Below are 17518 nucleotides of genomic sequence, written 5' to 3' on the forward strand. Positions count from 1 at the left end.
ATTGCTTGGGTGGTGTGCTCCAAAGGGAAGAATATCTGCACTTAAACTTCAAAGAGCTGAATTAATGATGTGCTAAATGGGATGAGGTACTTAACATGTGGGCACGTGGCCAAGTGGTTAATGCATTGGACTAGCTACCTGAAGGTTGTGAGTTCGAGCCCCAGCCGAGGGAAGGTGTTGTGTCCTTGAACAAGGCACTTAATCACACAGTGCTCTGCGACGACACTGGTGCCAAGCTGTATGGGTCCTAATGCCCTTCCCTTGGACAACATTGGTGTCGTGGAGAGGGGAGACTTGCAGCATGGGCAACTGCTGGTCTTCCATACAACCTTGCCCAGGCCTGCGCCCCGGAGAGTGAAGACTTTCCAGGTGCAGATCCATGGTCTCGCAAGACTAACGGATGCCTTAAACTTAACTCATTATCAAAGACGAGTCTTATGATATTTCATAAGTATCACGATGAGCATTTAAATTGCCAAGGCACAGAAGACTACAGACCAAGCGGTGGTAAATGGGAATCAGTGCTGAGGAAGGCAAATGCGATGTTAGTGTTCATTTCAAGAAGACTAGAATATAAAAGCAAGGATGTAATGTTAAGGCTCTATAAGGCATGGGTGTGGCCTCATTTGGATTATTGTTTTGGGCCCCTTATCTAAGAAAGGATGTGCTTACATTGGAGAGAGTTTAAAGGAAGTTTGCGAAAATGATTCCAGAATTGAAAGGCTTATTATATGAGGAGTGTTTGATGGCTCTGGGCCTGCACTCACTGGAATTCAGAAGAATGGGGAGGGGGTCTCGTTGAAACGTATTGACCATTGAATGTCCTCAATAAACTGCTTGTGGTGAGGATGTTTCCGAAAGCAGGGGGAGTCTAAGACCAGAGGACACAGGCTCAAAATAGAGGAGTGTCCTTTTAGAATGGAGATGAGGAGGAATTTCTTTTGCCAGCGAGTGGTGAATCTATGGAATACATTGCTATAGGCAGCAGTAGAGGCCAAGTCATTGGGTATATTTAAGGCAGCGATTGAGAGATTCTTGATTAGTCAGGGCATGAAGGAATACGGGGAGAAGGCAGGAGATTGGGGCTGAGGGGGAAAATGGATCAGGCATGATGAAATGTTGGAGCAGATTCGATGGGCCAAATGGCCTAATTCTGCTCCTATATCTTATAGTCTTATGGAGTAGCGTAGATATCTACTTGATAGTCAGCAAGGTGCTAAGGGTATGTTTCAGTGCTCTAAAACTGTATGAATTTTCCATGATGATATATAGCAGATAAAATTCTAATCAGACATATAATAATCAAATAATTTTAACTAGGTAAAGCTTTATACAAATCTATTTACTTACTTATTTCAAGGTGTGCCACTCAGCAACCCACCTATTTAACTCTAGCCTAATCACAGGACAATTCACAATGATCAATTAACTTACTAATTGGTATGTCTTTGGACCGTGCTAGGAAACCAATGTGCCCAGATGAAATTCACGCAGTCATGAGGACAATGTACAAACTCCTTACAAATGGTGCTGAATTGAACTCCAAATTTTGATGGCCAAGCTGAAATAATGTTTCGCTAACTGCTACACTACTGTGGAACCACTCTCCCCCACTCCCACCCCGCCCCTCCAAGCTGGTTAGTCAATTAGTTGAGACCTAAGGTAGGCCTAATTAGGTAGACCTGAGGAGAGCTGAGGTACCGGCGACCCTTGTTTCCATCCAGGGGGTCAGTGTGGACATGGTGGGGGATTACAAATACCTGGGGATACGAATTGACAATAAACTGGACTGGTCAAAGAACACATGAGGCTGTCTACAAGAAGGGTCAGAGCCGTCTCTATTTCCTGAGGAGACTGAGGTCCTTTAACATCTGCCAGACGATGCTGAGGATGTTCTACAAGTCTGTGGTGGCCAGTGCTATCATGTTTGCTGTTGTGTGCTGGGGCAGCAGGCTGACGGTGGCAGACACCAACAGAATCAACAAACTCATTCATAAGGCCAGTGATGTTGTGGGGATGGAACTGGACTCTCTGATGGTGGTGTCCGAAAAGAGGATGCGGTCCAAGTTGCATGCCACCTTGGACAATGTCTCCCATCCACTACATAATGTACTGGTTGGGCACAGGAGTACATTCAGCCAGAGACTCATTCCACCGAGATGCAACACAGAGCGTCATAGGAAGTCATTCCTGCCTGTGGCCATCAAACATTACAACTCCCTTGGAGGGTCAGACACCCTGAGCCAATAGGCCGGTCCTGGACTTATTTCCTGGCATAATTTACATATTACTATTTAACTATTTATGGTTTTATTTCTCTTTAATTATCTATGGTGCAACTGTAACGAAAACCAATTTCCCCCGGGATCGATAAAGTATGACTATGACTATGACTATGAGAAGCAAAAAGGACACAATTGTGGGTACAGCAAGCAAATCCTGAATCTTTGTGGAACATTGGAAAGGGAATGCATATTGGGCTATTCGCAGCTTGTGAAATGAGTGGTCATCTAATATTTACTTTCCTTGTATTTCCTTTATGGTCATTTCAGTGACCCTATTCCATGTGCCTTTCAAAAAGCTGCCCCCAGTTCATTCTGGATGATTATGAGACTAGGCATTTCAGTACAATGCATAATTGCCTGTAAGTTCTAAGAGAATGAAAGATAGTCATCTAATAAAACTACCAGTCAATCAATATATGGTTCATTCAAATTATGAGTAATCACACAAGTTATGAGTTCATTAAGTGATAAGTGGTAGATGTGTTTAGATACTTGAATACTATATTAAAGGAGACTAGAACGCAGCCATATGAGGCAAAATAGAATTGTGTGTGTGTGTGTGTGTGTGTGTGTGTGTGAGAGAGAGTGAGAGTATGTATCTTTGTCAATGGAACAGGGTGGAGAAAACCTGTAGCATATTGCCACTCTATTAACTGACTGAAATCATGCACCAACTCATGGGGTTAATACAGTAGAAGAAAAAACTGAAATCATTCTGGCAATGATGCATCATTATTCTAATGGAAATAGCACCTCATTAGTCTGTTCTACCAAAAGGCATTACTCCAAATCCTCTTTTCTATCTAGAGATAATAAAGATACACAATCAGCATCATTAATCTGTTCATAGCCTGTTTGTCCCACTCCCAAGAAGGAGGAGGCTACATAGCATCCATGCCAGGACCACCAGACTAACCAGTTACTGTCCCCAAGTAGCAAGGCTGATCAACACCTCCACTCACCAACTCACTCCACCATCACTACTTTATCATTTCCTGTCAGTCACCTGATGTACAGACACTCCTGTGCCTAGCATCACTTTACAGACATACAATCAATCTACATTTCTATATATTTATATATATATATATATATATATTATATATACACACACACACACACGCTATCTTATGTATACTGTATATCTTTATTGTGTTTTTTTATCATAGTGCTTTATTTTGTGCTGCATTGGATCCAGAATAACAATTATTTCATTCTCACTTACACTTGTGTGCTGGAAATGACATTAAACATTCTTGAAGCTGAATTAAGCAGAGCAGTACATAATGGGTAAATGGGATCACACAGGTAACTCCAGATTTCATCATATGCCTATGATTATGCATATCATCTATATTCCTCCATACCCTGCACAGTCATGTGCCTATCTAAGAGCTTTATTAATGTATCTATTATATCAGCCTCCAGCATCACCCTGGCAGCAGATTCCAGGCTCCTACCACTTCTTGTGTAAATATATATTTTTGACAAATAACCAATAAAGCTAATCTCATTCTTCTAATTTCTTTAGCTCACGAGATTGTGGCGGTTTATATAAACCTACCTCACGATCAATGTAACCCGTCCCTCCTATACAGCTCACAACCCTCCATTTTGTTTTTAAATCCATGTGCCTCTCAGATGTCCTCAATGCATCAGCCTACACACTACCCCTGGCAGTGTGTTCCAGGCACCCACCACACTCCATGTAAAAAATCTACCTCTGATATCTCCCCTAAACTTTACTCCAGTCACTGTAAGGGAGGTGCTTTTCAACTTATAATGCCTTACTACACTTCCATCTTGTCTGTCACGTAACATTAGGTCCATGGTTGTAGTGGCAAAACTAATCCAAAATTAAAACAATTGCCGCTAGCTTGCGACTGCCATAGCATTGTTATATTTGCATGAAACACCCTCAGCTCTAATGAAATGATTGTTCCAAGGAGTTGAATTCCTTATTTCGATCCTTTATTAGCAATTAGCAAACATACAATCTTGAAGCGATATTGTGTTATCTTAGCAACATTAAGTGGTCAGCAAAGATATGACCTCTGGCAGCCCCAGACTACAAACTGCCACAAAATAAGCAAGAATACGGAACTTATTCCTTTTGCTTTTAGCACACCCCGACCAATGCGACTAGTTACTGCAATAAAAGTGTAACACAGAATACAAAGCAAATAGAGAACAGATACATGGCACCTACAATGATAATGGGCAGATTAAATCGTATAGAGCATAATGAAGCTTCAATCATGTCCTCTAAGAAACTGGAAGGTATATCTCACTAACTACAGGGCACTCCTTGAGTTACCAACTATGTAGAGATGTCCTCATCTCCTCCAGGGTTTGTCTGTTTCACTCTTTTGTATGATTTCACAGGACTGGTGGATGTAGATTTGATTTCTACATTTAGAGAAATTTAGATAGATTCACGGACGAGAGCGATATGGAGGGCAATGGTCTGGTGCAGGTTGATGGACTAGACAGGTTGGGACTACGACTGGGACGCCACAGTAGCGTAGCGGTTAGTGCGCTCAGGGTGTCAGGAATTCAGAGTTCAATTCTGGTGCCATCTGTAAGGTGTTCATACATCCTCCCTGTGAACGTGAGGGTTTCCTCCCACATGCCAGTTAGTAGGTTAATTGGTCATTGTAAATTGTCCTGTGATTAAGCTCGGGTTAAATAGGTGGGTTGCTGGGCCAGAAGGGTCTGTTCCACGTGGTATCTCCAAATGAGTAAATGAATAAACAAATAAATAAAACAACAGTTCACCACAGACTGCATGGGATGAAGGGCCTGTTTAGGTGCTGTAGTGGTCTATGATTCAATCCCATATTTGGCATAACTTCTGTGGACAGCATTTAAAAATTTGCACTTCTCACAGTTTGGGATCTATCTCGTCAGATTCCTGCATTAATATTTTGTTCGTGTAAACTCCTTCTTCACCCAATCACCAGCAAGTTCCTTGTTGATAGCACTGGACAACAAAGGTATTCTTCCTTATTACTTATGTGTGTACCTTCTGAATTTTGGGCTGCTAATCATGAAAATCACCATGGAATTTCCCTATCATGCACCATTTTTTGAAATCACCTATATTTGTTGTTTTAATTCATAATTTAAGTTAAAACAATATGCCAAGATTAAGGAAGACATTTTTGTTGGTCCACAAATCAAACAGGTCATCAATGACAGGCAATTTGTAGAACTCCTAGCGGGACCAGGGAAAAATCGCATGGAAAGGTGTTGCTGAAAATTTTCTTAGCAACTGCAGAGCACCAAACTCCGTGCAGCTAGTTGACAAGATGCTCCAACCATACAAAACCATGAACTATAACTTGTCATTAAAGATTCATTTTTGCATTCCCATTTAGACTTCTTCCCTGCAATTCTTGGCGCTGTCAGTGACGAGCATGGTGAAAGGTTTCACCAGGACTTTGCGGTCATGGAGAAATGGTATCAGGGCAAACTGGAATCCACCAATGCTGGCTGATTATTGTTGGACACACAAGTGGGAAGCCTCAAGCACTGAGCACAAATGAAAATCATCAACAAAACACTTTAGCTTAGTTGAATTATTGCAAAGCACTACACTGTTAGGCAATTAAAAGTATTATGTTCAATAAAAGTTAATTTCTTGTTTCTCCGAATTCCTACGTGATACACATAGCCTGAAATTATAGCAACACACACAAACTACTGGAGGAACTCAGCAGGCCAGGCAGCATCTATGGAAACGTTGGCGTTTCAGGCCGAGACGCTTTATCAGGGGTCCCGATGAAGGGTCTCAGTCCAAAATGTCGACTGTACTCTTTTCCATAGATGCTGCCTGGCCTGCTGAGTTCCTCCAGCATTTGGTGTGTGTTGCTTGGATTTCCAACACTTGCAGATTTTCTCGTGTTTGTGAGTCTGAAATTATATTTCTGATTCAGCTTCACGCAGTCTATTATAAATAAAAAATTTTAAAAATCTGAGGAAGCAACAGTTTTGAAAAAACTTCTTGTCCAGTGTAGTTAGAAATAAGTCACATTGAAAAAACGTGAAAATTTAGCAAGGTTGGTTCATGTTGCCATCTTACTTGTATGCCAATATCTGAACAATGAATTTAACAATCTCGTGAAGGTTTAGAGATACCTGTGATCTATGTTCCCTCTAATTTTTAGTAGTCAGTGTGCGCAAAAGTCTTATGTTGAGCAATTTTTTTTCCTGCGACAAAAATATGTGCGCACTGAATGCACACATGGCACAGTTTATGTAGGTTTACAAAATATTTGACATAAAACTGCACAGAATAACAAAATAACATACATATTTAACTAAATAAATACTAAATGTATATACTAAATATATACATATTTAGCTAAAAGATTATAAGTATAATTATTAATTACTACATTATTTTAGGTAACTAAACTTTTGTGCGCACATTAATTTCCTTTGTGCGCTGGTCGAAAAACGCGTGTGCACGCGCACGCGCACAGCTTAGAGGGAACATAGCCTGTGATACTGCATTGGTGCTTTGAGGTTTCAAGAACAAATTAGAAAGAAATGCAAGCAAACAAGCAATAACATAACTCAAGCCCATTTATTTAGGTTTAATGGTCTCCGTACAGATGAACTGGTGAGCTTCTCTCAGAGCTTCCTGCATTTCCTGATACTTAGCAAGCTTACAAGCCTCATCTACATTTAACCAGCGGAATGCCTGGTGTTCACCCGAAAGTTTTATTTCCACATTATTGTCCTTTACTTCTGCCAACCAATAGATAACAGTTTTAGGTACATTCTTCACATTGTATTTCAATTCTTTTTTGTACCCTTCCAGCACAGTGAAATCTTTGCTCTTTAGTCCTGCTTCTTCTTCAGTTTCACGAAGTGCCGTTTGAAGGTCGTCTTCACCCCGATCGACATGCCCTAAGATAAAGGTATATTAGTTTCAAGATTGTTTAATGACATTTCCAGTACATAAGTGTAACTGAGAATTGTTACTCCAAATGTGATGCAGCACAAAAAAACCCTCACAAAAGACAGAGAACAGAAGAACAATAAAAGGTACAATAAATATAAATATATTATTTATTCATTGTGAGCCATGTCATATGATGTGGACAATCAGGTTCTTTCCATGACTTTGGCAAGTTTTTCTACAGAAGTGATTTGCCATTGCCTTCTTCTGGGCAGTGTTTTACAAGATGGGTGACCCCAGCCATTATCAATACTCTTCAGAGATTGCCTGCCTGGTGTCAGTGGTCGCATAACCAGGGCTTGTGATCTGCACCAGCTGCTCATCTGACCACCTACCACCCGCTCCCACGGCTTCATGTGACCCTGATCGGGGGGGGGGGGGCAGAGTGGGAGGAGGGACTAAGCAGGTGCTGCACCATGTGCAGGGGCGACCTACAAGCTAGCAGAGGGAAGGAGCACCTTACACCTCCTTTGGTAGAGACGTAGCTCCACCCCGCCACCCAGATAAATACACAAGATAGCTTATATACACAGATTGACTGTATGTGCACAAAGTGATGCCAGACTGTACATATGCTGACTGACAGGAAATAAATTAGTAGTGGAGTTAGTGGGTGGAGGTGTTGATCAGCCTTACTGCTTGGGGAAAGTGCTTTTGAGATCTTTTCTTCACTGCTCACTAAATTGTTATTCAAAACATCTTTATTTTAAATTAGAAGAGATAATTCTCAAAATTCTCAGTAGGTCGAGTAGCATCAATGGCAAGAGAATCAAAGTTAGTGTTATAGGCTGATAAAGTTAACTCTGGTACAAGCTGATTATTTGACATTGTTAAGTCCTGAGGTTTATACTGTAGCCAGGTTACTCAAGTTCAGTATCAAATTTAATGTAATAATGCTTTCCTATCAGCTCAAGACTTATTTACAATAACATAAGGTTGCTTGAATAACCAAGAATGAAAGAACATCAATGTGAGCGAACAGAGGAGTGAGCACTAATTTTCTTGTCCATCATTTACAGCTGTGAATTTCTCTTTCTAGTGATGAAAACAATAGCTGAGATTTTTCATGAGCTGCAAACAAAAAGTGATGTCGCACTTATAGTACAGTGCAAAACACAAAATTATTACAGAACTGTGTAAAATCTTAGCCATCCTAGATTAGGGTGATTAAGACTTTTACACAGTACTATAGTAATCCTGTGTTTTGGATTGTACTGCCTGCCGCAAGAAAAACCCCAAATTTGATGACATATGTGAGTGACGATAAACCTGATTCTGATATGGGTCTCTATGGTGGACTGAGAGTGGGAAGGGGGCTGGGAGAGGGGAAGCATGGCTGGGAAAAGGGGAAGGAAGAGGGGAGAGAGTGGGAAGCACCAGAGAGACAATCTGTAATGACCAATAACCAATTGTTTAGAATCAAATGACCTTGCCTGGTGCCTCAGGGTTGGGTGTACCTGCACCCGCGACTTCCCCTGCTCCTGGCGCTCATACTGTGCCACCTGTCCCATACCCCTCCTGCAGTGCTCCATCCTCACCATTCCCTACGTTTGCTCCCGCCTGATTTACAAACTCGCTCTCCATTCCACACTGATAATACAGTACTATGCAAAAGTCTCAGGCACCCTAGTTATATATGTGCGTAAGACTTTTACACAGTACTGTACCTACTCTCAGATTTCAATCATCTATTCTGTTTGAGTTTGGTGCCATTTACTGTGTATTATGGGTGTCCATGGACCAGAACAGTGAGGCTCTTCAATTAGTAACAAAAACATAAGAGTGTTTGATGGCTCTGGGCCTGAACTTGCACGAGTTTAGAAGAGTGAGAGGGGATCTCATTAAAACAGATCAAATATTGAAATGCCCAGATAGAGTGGATGTGGAGAGGATGTGTCCCATGGAATGGGAGTCTAGGACCAGAGGAAACAACCCCAGAACTAGAGGAAGTCTCTTCAGAACAAGGAACAAGGAGGAATTTCTTTAGCCAGAGGGTGGCAAATCTGTGGAATTCATTGCCATAGATAGCTGTGGAGGCCAAGTCATTGGGTATATTTACAGCAAAGATTGATAGGTTCTTGATTAGTTAGGGCGTCAAAGGTTACAGGCAGAAGGAAGGAGAATGGGGTTGGGTTGAGCAGAGCAGACTCGATGTGCTGAATGGCCCAATTCTGCTCTTATCTCTGATGGTGTAAGAAACAGGAGCAGAAGGCCATCTGGTCCATTGAGTCTGCTTCACCAGATAATGGCCGATTTGCCCATGGACTCAGATCCACCCACCTCCCTTTTACTCATAACCCTTCATTTCCCTGCTGTGCAAAATTTTATCCAACAGTGGCTTAAATATACTTAATGAAGTATCATCAATTGTTTCCCGAGGAAGAGAATTCCCACATTCAGTACTCTCTGGGGAAAGTAGTTTCTCCTCACTTCCATTGTAAATCTATTCCCCTGTATCTTGAGGCTATGTTCCCTCGTTTATTTATTTAGAGATACCGTGTGGAACAGGCCGTACTGGCCCAACAAGCCACACTGCCTGGCAACCCACCTATTTAACACCAGCCTAGTCACTGGACAATTTACAGTGACCAATTAATCTACTACCCAGTATGTCTTTGGACTGTGGGAGGAAACCAGAGCACCCGGAGGAAACGCGTGCTTTCATGGGAAGAATGTCTAAACTGGGATGGCACGGGGAATGAACTCCGACGCTGGAAGGCCCCCAGCTGTAACCACCACACTGTCGAGGCACCCTTATCCTAGTCTCACCGGGAGAAGCAACTTTCCTACTTCTGCTTGCCTTTCAAAATGCTATACGTTTCCATAAGATTCCCTCTCATTCTTCTGAGAACAAATAAAGTCCCAGACAACTCAGTCTCTCATAGGTTAACCCTTTCTTCTCCACAATCAGCCTGGTGACCCTCTTCTGCTCTACCTCCAAAAGCCATTAATAAATGGATAATTTTCAGATTGCCAAGATATAAATGGTGAGGTGTCATAAGGACTTATGCTGGGACTTCAACAATGTACAAACCATGTTAATGATAGATAAAAGGACTGATTGTGTTGTTGCTCTTTTTGATGACAGTATGAAGATTGGTGGGAAAGCAAGTTGTGAGGAAGACAGGAAGCAAGTGAAAATTTGGTAGATGGAGTACAGTGTGGAGAAACGTGAACTTATCAACTTCCGTAGAAAGAACAGAAAAAAAAAAGACCCAGGTAAAGGGTCTTGGCCCAAAACATCAACTGTATATACATTTCCCTAGACACTGCCTGACCTGCTGAGTTCCTCCAGCATTCTGTGTGTGCTACTCCTGTATTTATTTATTGTTATTTAGTGATACAGCGCAGACTAAGCTCGATTTAACCCCAACCTAATCACGGGTCACCTAACCCATGATTGAGTTAGGGTTGTCGGGGGTAGTTACACAACCGCAGCAACTCTCAACAACCCCGGTTTAACCCACCCTAATTTGCGGGATAATTTACAATGACCAATTATTCTACCCGGCACGTCTTTGGACTATGGTAGGAGACTGGAGCACCCGGGGGAAACCCAGACGTTCCACGAGGAGGACCTACAGAGACTCCTTACGAAAGGCGCTAGAATTGAACTCTGAACTCCGACGCCCCAAGCTGTAATAGCATTGCACTAACTACTACACTACTTCAGTGATTAACTGGAATGCTGCAATACATGGATTCTGAATGTCCCCATGCCTAAAACACAGGTTAGCAGGCAAGTACAGCAAATAATTAGGTAGATAAATGTCCTTTATCACAAAGGTGGATGAGTATAAAGGCTAGGGAAGTCTTGACACAACTGTATTGGGGTTTGGTGGTATCATGCGTCCATTCCAGGCTCCCATAACATCACTGGAAGGAGTTCAGTGAACAGGAATACTGTTGCTCATCAGTGTCATTGTCTGGAATTTATCATTGTTACAATAAATAAAATACAAAGACCATTTCTGAGATATGTGCAAGGCCAATTTAACACCAAAATCAAGTTTATGTCCGTGGTAACTCTCTGCACCTTAACAGATTACACTGTTGAACCTTAATCAGTGAAATGATGAGCACATCACCTATTTACAAATTATTCTACTGGTACAACCGTTTGAGTCGGTGGTGAGGAAGTAAATGCCATGTTAGCATTCATATCAAGAGGTCTAGAATACAAGAGCAAAGATGTGATGCTGAGGCTTTATAAGGCACTGGTGAGGCCTCACCCTTGAGTACTGTGAACAGTTTTTGGCCCCTCATCTTAGAAAAAATATGATGAAATTGGAGAGGGACCAGAGGAGGTTCACAAGGATGATTCCAGGAATGAAAGGGATGTTTGATGGCTCTGGGTCTGTACTCACTGGAATTCAGAAGGATGGGGGGGGGGGGGGTTCTAATTGAAACCTTTTGAATGTTGAAAGGCCTAGACAGAGTAATTGTGGAAAGGATGTTCCCCATGGTGGGAGAGCCTAGAACGAGAGGGCACAGCCTCAGGATAGAGGGGCTCCCTTTCAAAACAGAGATGTGGTGAAATTTCTTTAGCCAAATGGTGGTGAATTTGTGGAATTTGTTGCCACATGCAGCTGTGAGGGCCAGGCTGTTAGGTGTATTTAAGGCAGAGATTGATAGGTTCTTGATTGGACATGGCATCAAAGGTTATGGGGAGAAGGCTGGGAACTGAGGTTGAGGAGGAGATTAAAAAAAAGGATCAGCCATATTTGAATGGCAGAGCACACGCGATGGGCCAGATGGCCTAATTCTGCTCCTGTGTCTTATGGTTTATGAAACTGTTGAGTCCTGTTGAATGACATATTTTATGAACAGTGTTTAAAGTCACATTTGTTGTTTAAACTCTATGGCCTTAATAAGCAAATTCTACAACTGAGGGTTAAATACTCTTAAAATGATAAGACCTTTACAATAATAATTACATTTTCTTTAACCATAGTATTTTAATTTCTGTGATTCCCATTTCATTCTGTACTTTGTAATAATTTATTAAAAACTAAAGGGTTTTGATTCTGGATTAACAAAGAGATAGACGTTAAACCAGGAATCAAATTCATGGTCTACCAAGCAGTAGTGGACCAAGCAACCACTTACGTACATGTTCGACTCAAGGATAATCTACCGTAGGCTTCTCAAATCACTGGATGATTAACGTGAAGATGATCTCTGAAAATCTCTCCGAATCAGCAGAACAGGCAAAACTAATGTTATTATCTGAGGCCACCATAGAGGGTCTGACCACTCAACCAGCTCCTCTGGACTGGTCACAACATTTTGCCACACGCCAAATTCTATAAATGAGCATTCTACTCATAGCAAAAAAAAAGTTTAAAGAATATTCAGATCTGTTTCAATAAAAGCTAATAGATTCCTATCCATTCTCACTAGCTTCTTCAAATCCTCAGACTGTAGCCACTCAAAATGGGGAAGAAGACACGGAGAATCTTAGATTTCCACAACAGGAAAAAAAAACACAGTGGTCATGGACAAAGCAACATTTGAACACAGCAACCATTAGAGGAGTAATACATGTACTAGCCTTTCCACCTCCCCCCCTCACCACCATCCAGGGAACTAAACAGCCCTTCCAAGTGAGGAGATTCACCTGCACTAGCATTCATTGCTCACAATGTGGCCTCCGTGCGTTGAGGCCAAATATAAATTGGAAGAACAAGCTAGCAACATCTGAAATTCTGCTTGAGTGGCTACCAACCCAATGGTATGCACACCAAATTTTCCAGTTTCAGGTCACACACATCCCCTGAATTATTCTCCCTCACACAGTCGCCTACCACCCTGGTTTCTTCGTCGTTTGTTCACTTTATCATTGCTACCCCTCCCCACTCCAGTTCGACCTGTTCATCATCTTCCCCCAACCCCTCATCTGGTCCTACCCCTCCGTGGTACTCCAGTCTCTCCTCTCACTCTGATACACGGTCACGACCCGAATCAGTCCCTTTGGCCCCCCCTAAATAATGCTTAACCAGCCAAAGGTCTCGCAGCGTTCAGATTCTTGTTCCAGATTCCAACACATTGTGTTTAAGGAGGAACCCAGCCCCACCTTTAGGAGGAGTCCAGTGATGCTGCCCGTAAGAAGCCTGCAAAAGTAGGAACTCGATCACCCTGGGGTTGGAAGCTTTTCCCACGCTCAATCTCCTGAAAACGATCAATCCGCAAGCCCGGAGAGTCATTTCTAATGGCAGATCCGAAACAAACAGGAAGCATTGCATGATTGGCAGTCACGTCGACCAATGAACGCCGAGTCAGGGCACGGTTTGGAAGGGGCGGAGATGATTGGCGAACACGCCCAAAATGCTGGAGGAACTCACCGGGTCAGGTATCTGCCAGCGTTTTATGTCCTCTAGCATTTTGTGTGTATTACTCTGGATTTCCTGCATCTGCAGAACATCTCTGCTGAGGATTGGTGTAGGTTCGCGTCTCAAACAACTAACGTGTAAAGTTAACAGGGGTTTTGACTATGATGCGTCCAGCTTACTGTTATTTCTTGTGCTTCATTTGATCAGGTTTCCCAAACGTTTTCAGCCTTTCTGAAACAAAGCCTGCGAAGTTAGGAATATTCTGATCAGTCGGCGCCTCTGACTCTTCCGATTGGTCGAGATCGGACGTGCGCCGATCCCTCCACACTGATTGGTCAGAGTGAGGGTTCGGGGCCCACCTTTCCCGCTACCTGATTGGTGAGTGGTGGCGCGGGCCGGTAGCGCGGGTTTTCGGTGCGTGGCTTTGAAACGGCCTTCGGCGTTGCCATGGGTTTCGGCGGCGCGGTGCCTGACTGCAGGACAGTACCGGGAGAGGGCCGCAAGGCCGGTGTGTTGGTGCTCAGCGCAGCATCATCGTATGTTTTATTTCATGTCTACGAGATTTTGTAAAACTAGTGGCCGAACTGAATGGTAGGGAGAATGTTAGAAATATTAGCGTTATGCTTTAATCCTGATTGTTTATATCGCAAAATACTCATTAAGGCGAACGCATTTGTTCCAGAATTTCAAATTAAAATGTGCATTGGGTAAAGTTGATGTTGAATCTTCTTTCATGATTGTTATTTAAAAGTTAAAATGTAAATTAAGAAACGAATCTAAAAATCATCTACAGATGCAGGAGCAGAGTTAAGTGCTTTTGGTTATAAATTATTGAAGAGTGCAGCTGGGAAATAAAGAAGGATGATAGCATAAAATAAGAGATTAAATTACCGTATAATAGAGTAGAACATTCAGATCGGATAAAGGTAATTGTAAATACTCTACGTTTTCGGGAATGTTGCTTTATTAGAGTTTGTTATAACAAATATTGGAAATAAAAATGGTAAAATTATAGGGCTGTAATGACTTGACGTATTCAAAGATGAACAATATAAAAGTGCCTTTAAAGAAGGAGGATTTCGCATTGTACGATGTTTTGGGCTTAACTCAAGTTTAAATAAGGTAAACAGATAATGCAAGGATAGGAAACAGTATTACAAACAGTATTTTTTGAATACGAGACATAAAAAATTGAAATGATGAAACAGTCAAAGTTAAAACTAAAACAGTTGAGGACTAGCTTATATGGGAATCTTGGTTGGTATGGACTAGTTGGGTGGGCTGAAGGACTGTTGACCTTTGTTCTTTCTCTCAGTTATGAGTGACAAAATTTGCATGGCTTTGGTAAAGAACTCAGTTAATTAGACATATTGGATTAGAAAGTTCAATATTGCCAAGCCTTTTATTGGAATGTTCAAATCACTGAAAGAAAGATTATTATATCCTTAACACTGATTGCTGATGAGGACACTAAAGGACAACAATTAGATTTAATTTTGTGTTCTGGATATTCTGGTTGCTATGCCAAGTGATTGATCTAACAAGTTTTTATTTTTCTAGTGGTCATATAAATTTGCTAGGATGTCTTCGTGTCTCTACGATTGTCTGTGTGAAGCAAGACTGGAGCAGTATTACACACATTTTACTGCAATGGGTTTTTTGAAGTCTCAGGAGCTGGTTAAACTGACCATGAATGATTATTCTTCGCTGGGGATTTGCAATATGCATGATCAAAAGCGTTTGTTCCAGCTTATACAAATCATTAAAGCTGTAGAGGAAGAGGAGCGTGATCATATTGCAAATATGGAACATACTCAAGCAAACTCAGATAACTTAAATGTGGAGAAAGTTAAGCCTGGTCCACGACGACATTTGGACTTTGATTCCTTGTCGAGTGTCAATGGTGTCCCAATCTCCAGTGGTTATCCAAAGTTATCCTCCTGTGTAAATCAGCAAATAGATACACCTTCTGGGTTGTTGAAATCTCTTTCACCAGTTGACCAATTATCTACCAGATTTTGTCTCAAGGATACACAGTCACTTCCTGGGAGAGAAACTGGACATCCAACAATACTTTTGCCAAACCACACAAGGGATTGTAGCACTGATGAGATACAAAGCACACGAATGATTTTACACGTTTCTGGATATAATTATGGACTGCCACATGCTGCCATAAGGTATTTTAATTAATATTTGAACTTTAGATTATGCACTTGTTATTTTAGATTTTTAAGAACTACAAAATAATTTTATAGTGAAATCAAAATACAGACAAATATGTAATAGTGTGGAAAATTATGTCATAAAATATAATGAATCAACATACTAAACATTTTTCATTGAACCTAACTGACAGGTGTCTGCAGACTGTTGGTATTCTGTGAAGTAAGTTAGAAAATAGGTTGAGCTCAAGTTCTGAATGCATAGTCCTCTGTGTATTTTGAGTAGGATGAAGAGTTTATTTTAAGTTATTTTGTTAAATCTTCTGAATTTACTTCAACATTATCTTTGTTGTTTTCAACTGGAGTGGCAAACAAGCAGGTTTATGGTGTGGGGGAAGAAGGACATCTGTTTTTGTAAGCCTATTACTATCAGAGATTTGGCTCATGGTTCTTGAGTATCAAGGTTTAAAGTAATTGTTATTATCAAAGTACATACCTGTCACCAAATATTGCCCTGAGATTCATTTTCCTGCGGGCATAATCAGCAAATTTATGGAATAGCTTTAGGTTCAGTGAAAGATCAAGCAGAAGACAACTGTGCAAATGCAAATATGAATAAATTGCAATGAATAATTAAAACATGAAGTAACAAGAACATGAGACAACAAGATAAAAAGTCCTTAAAGTGAGATCATTGGTTGTGGGAATATCGCAATGGATGGGCAAGTGAGTGTAGTTATCCCTTTTTGTTCAAGAGCGTGATGGTTGTGAAGTAGTAACGGTTCTTGACCTGGTGGTGTGAGTCCTGAGGGTGTTGTACCTTCTTCCTGATGGCAGCAGCGAGAAAAGAGCATGGCCTGGGTGGTGAGGATCCGTGACGATGGATGCTGCTTTTCTACAACAGTGCTTCATTCGATGTGCTCAATGGTTGGGAGTGCTTTAGCTGTGATGTTCTGGACCAAATCCACTATTTTTTTTTGTAGGACTTTCCATTCGAGGGCATTGGTGTTTCCATACCAGGTTCTGATGCAGCCAGTCATACACTCTCCGCTACACATCTATAGAAGTTTGTCAAAGTTTTAGATGTCATGTCAGATCTCCGCAGACTCCTAAGGAAGTCTTAAATTTGTGGCCTTCTGGAGCATACTGGTTTTTGGTGTTCAATGTAGTAATACAATTCTCTTGAAAGTGTGATGCCATGGTTCAAAAATGATGTTAGGGCACGTTGCTGATTGGAGTGTATTTTCTATTAAGTTTTTGATATTGTGTGTGGAGGTGAGGCAAAGCAGCACAGCTGAATAGATCACTTATTCTGTGCCATTTGGGAGGTTATGGACACTTCCAGTGACCTCGACAGCTATATGTGCAGTTAATGTCTCCAGCTGGATGTCGGGGTTTGGTGCATGAGTAGCTCTAGCATATCTGTGAGCCTGAGAACCTCGTGGATAGCTCCTTTAAGGAGGAAGTCACAGTGCAGCTCAAGAGTGTGTAGACAAGAATCAACTCTGTTGATTTTGTTCAGTAAGCAGATTAATTCCCCTTTTTTTTTATGTACCATTGAGAGTGAAGGCCAGAGCTGTGAATGTGGCACTGAGTGAGTTGGCTGCTTAGGACGAGAAGAACAATGAGAGTGCATTAGTTTTAAGGGATTCAGTAGTTGGGAGATGGGCATTACTGCGACTGCGATGTGACTCAGACAGATAGTGACAAATCATAGATGTGACATTGCCACTCCTGTGTCAGGAGCAAGGATGACTGAGTGAGCTG

General features: G+C 41.6%; 2 protein-coding genes across 4 annotated transcripts in view; one reads left to right on the top strand and one right to left on the bottom strand.

The window, feature by feature from the left end:
• Positions 1 to 6857: 6857 nt before the first annotated feature.
• On the bottom strand, positions 6858 to 13504 carry nudt2 (nudix (nucleoside diphosphate linked moiety X)-type motif 2). Its single transcript, XM_072252312.1, has 2 exons — positions 13331 to 13504; positions 6858 to 7202 (listed from the first exon to the last, which is right to left on the bottom strand). Exons 1-2 carry the CDS (start codon positions 13497 to 13499, stop codon positions 6877 to 6879), a joined length of 495 nt encoding a protein of 164 aa, XP_072108413.1. The 5' UTR covers positions 13500 to 13504; the 3' UTR covers positions 6858 to 6876.
• Positions 13505 to 13593: 89 nt separating this feature from the next.
• LOC140194919 (kinesin-like protein KIF24) overlaps positions 13594 to 17518 on the top strand; it is a 78134-nt gene continuing 74209 nt past the window's right edge. The window contains exons 1-3 of one of the 3 annotated variants that reach the window (XM_072252309.1): positions 13594 to 13699; positions 13794 to 13964; positions 15147 to 15766. In XM_072252309.1, the coding sequence (XP_072108410.1) occupies positions 15168 to 15766 (599 nt within the window). In that variant the 5' untranslated portion in view covers positions 13594 to 13699; positions 13794 to 13964; positions 15147 to 15167. Of the gene's footprint in view, positions 13700 to 13793; positions 13965 to 14040; positions 14178 to 15146; positions 15767 to 17518 lie in introns of those variants that run through there. The other 2 variants (XM_072252310.1, XM_072252308.1) reach the window with 2 other exon arrangements.

This window comes from Mobula birostris, chromosome 3 (assembly GCF_030028105.1).
Source record: "Mobula birostris isolate sMobBir1 chromosome 3, sMobBir1.hap1, whole genome shotgun sequence".
In the NCBI taxonomy this organism is placed as follows: domain Eukaryota; kingdom Metazoa; phylum Chordata; class Chondrichthyes; order Myliobatiformes; family Myliobatidae; genus Mobula; species Mobula birostris.